The following is a 2718-nucleotide window of genomic DNA, read 5'->3' on the forward strand; positions in this document are numbered from 1 at the left end:
ATTATTTATTATAGTCTCCTTTAAAATTTTTCCTCAAACCAAACAACGTCTTTTTAAATTATAAACAACCTGTAGGTTTATCTAATTTTACAAAATTCTCAATTTACAATTTTTCAAGCTTTCAAAAATATATCTTTAACTTATTCAATATTTAAACCGATTAAAACATCAATAATATATTAAATAACTCAAATAAATTATTTAACTTGAATTTAATCGGTCAAAATATTCTATATCTTCGAATAACAAATTTTGCAACTAAAATCTTAATTTAAAATTCTCAAAACAGTCATTGAGTAAATATAAACCGATTAAAATTTCTTAATAATGTATCTTTAAATTTCTATGATCATACATTGTCAAAACTCCTTATTTACTTTATACCCAAACAATAAAATTTTCTCTAAACATTATAATGATACTAATAATATAAAGCTATAAATATATAGGAAATATTTATAAAGAAAATTTGATAAGAAGTAGTTTTGTGTACCTAAATGATCATCAAATCTTTCCTTATCTTCCAGACAGCATGTATTTCCACTCTCTTGATTTTCCTTTCTTCCCCTCGCTCTCTCTTTCTCTTCTCTCGCTCTCTTTCTCTCCCACTCTCTCTTGCTCTGGCTTGAAAGAAATAACTTGAATGATGATATATATAATACCCTCACATCTGATTTTCTACCACCCATCTCCCATTTTCCACTTCCATCTATACCTTCCCCCCTTCTTTTTCTTTCATCATTTACTACTCCTCCCCCAAATTCTCCTTTCACTTAATACACCTCCTCCCAAAGACTCTTGGTCAATTGCCCCCAACTTTCCACTACCTACGCCTTATCCTATTTCCCTTCAGTCGTCCCTCACCCCTTCTTTTCCTTTGCATTAATTAACCCTCCATTTTTCACTCTCCGTGAAAAAAGGGGGGTTGGGTTTTTTTTAAAACTAATAAAATATTATTTTAATAACATATTATATTTTTTTAATTATTATTATTATTTGTATGTTACAGTTTACACTTAAAACCATCCTATCCAAGACTCTTTTTATAGGCTTGACAAAAATCTAAATACTTCACCAATCATAAAACAATTCTTCACCAATCACCATGAGCTTGTATTTAATTCCTTAATGTTATACAAAATTTTTAATTTATTTTTAATTTCTGTAAAGTAATTTTTTAGTTCTCTAACCTTGATATGTTCGTCATAAATGGTGATTTTTTATGCTAATTAAACTTAATATGTTCATCGAATGTTTTATCAATATATAAACTTTTAATGTTGACAATTTTTTTATTAATAAAACTAACAATATTGTGATTAAAAGATTAAAAATATATTTTATAAAATTTTAAAAAAAAACCAAAACAAAATCAGTGTGTGACGTTAAAATAAAGATTAAAGATACACTTTTATTTATTTATATATATTTTTATTTGATTGTTTTGGAAATAAATCGAGAAGCCGTTCTTACGATTCTGATAACATTGGTATTCTGATTACAACACAACATTGTACACCAAACTGCATGTGCTCAAACACAATACTCTCAGAAATAAACATGTAGGCCTAGAACTACAATCCCTACAAGCAAAAATCTGGGATGCCCAGTTAATGATATGAGATGATTAAGTAAATAGTACAGCCACAAACAAAATATGCAATGTTTTGATGTAATTATTTCAGGTGTTTGTATACTGAGGCTTGAAACCTTTTCACCTCATAGTTACGATGGCTGTCTGATGATCAACATCAGGGTTATAACCATAACTGGTGAGACCTAGCTCCGAACAGAATGCTGCTTTCATCTGTCTGATAAAATCCTCACATTTCTTGTTCAATTCCTCTACCTCATCATCCTCTTCTTCCTCTGTCATCCAAACGCCATTCCTTCCTTCTTCTTCTTCCTTCTCTGTCTCAGCAACTTCATGTTCTATATCTGTTTCATCAACCAATTCTTTCTCTGCAGTGTCAGTAACTTGGTCTTCTTCCTGAGAATCTTCCATTATCACTCTCTTTTCTTCTTCCTCCTCCTCCTCTGTGTCAGCTACTGCGTCTTCTTCCTGAGAATCTACCATTATCACTCTCTTTTCTTCTTCTTGTTCTTCTTCTTCCTCCTTCTCTGCGTCAGCTACTGCGTCTTCTTCCTGAGAATCTGCCCCTATCATTCTCTCTTCTTCTTCTTCTTCTTTTTCCTGCTCAGGGGAATCAGCTAACACATCGTGTTCTTGGGAAGTAACTGGTACTACAATACCCAAATCCTTGAATTGAGCTGAAGAGGAATCATCAGGGAGAGAAGAGTTCCTAGCTATGAAGACCATGAGGCCATTGCAGAAGAGGAAGACGTAGGACTTGTTGATTGAGAATTGGTTGAGAGATTGGAACAGCAGAGGAAGCGATGAGAAAAGAAGAGACAAGAGAGAAACTGAAAGCAGAATTTTGATGATTCTGCCAGACAAAAGATCCATTTCTATGTTTAGATAGCTGCTTCTCTGATGACGATGATGAAGAAGAAGAAGAGGAAGTGAGGTGTTGCAGAGCTGAAAAGATGTGTGGAAGAAACAGCTCTACGAGTTCCATTTATATAGACAAAAAAGTGTGTTCCCATCGCCTTAGGATTCGAGAATGAAACTAAAGGCCTGTAACTCAATTTACATAACTGCCCTTCTCCTCTCTAGCTTTGACATGTCAAAATTCGAAACATCTCCGTAATAAGTTG

General features: G+C 32.8%; 1 protein-coding gene across 2 annotated transcripts; it reads right to left on the minus strand.

Annotated features, from left to right (window-relative positions):
* Positions 1-1679: 1679 nt before the first annotated feature.
* LOC114753365 (glutamic acid-rich protein-like) lies at positions 1680-2508 on the minus strand. 2 transcript variants are annotated; one of them, XM_028942062.1, is made up of 2 exons: positions 2183-2508; positions 1680-2113 (listed from the first exon to the last, which is right to left on the minus strand). In XM_028942062.1, exons 1-2 carry the CDS (start codon positions 2465-2467, stop codon positions 1715-1717), a joined length of 684 nt encoding a protein of 227 aa, XP_028797895.1. In that variant the 5' UTR covers positions 2468-2508; the 3' UTR covers positions 1680-1714. The 2 variants fall into 2 exon arrangements, with proteins under 2 accessions (XP_028797895.1, XP_028797894.1); XM_028942061.1 differs by having other exon boundaries at positions 1680-2508.
* Between the last annotated feature and the right edge of the window lie 210 nt (positions 2509-2718).

The sequence above is a fragment of the Neltuma alba genome, unplaced genomic scaffold (assembly GCF_004799145.2).
Source record: "Neltuma alba isolate B1F8T4 unplaced genomic scaffold, ASM479914v2 tig00007882_pilon, whole genome shotgun sequence".
NCBI lineage: Eukaryota > Viridiplantae > Streptophyta > Magnoliopsida > Fabales > Fabaceae > Neltuma > Neltuma alba.

Coding starts and splice junctions, on each gene's coding strand:
- LOC114753365 (XM_028942061.1), bottom strand. CDS start 2,467: ATGGATCTTTTGTCTGGCAGAATCATCAAAATTCTGCTTTCAGTTTCT.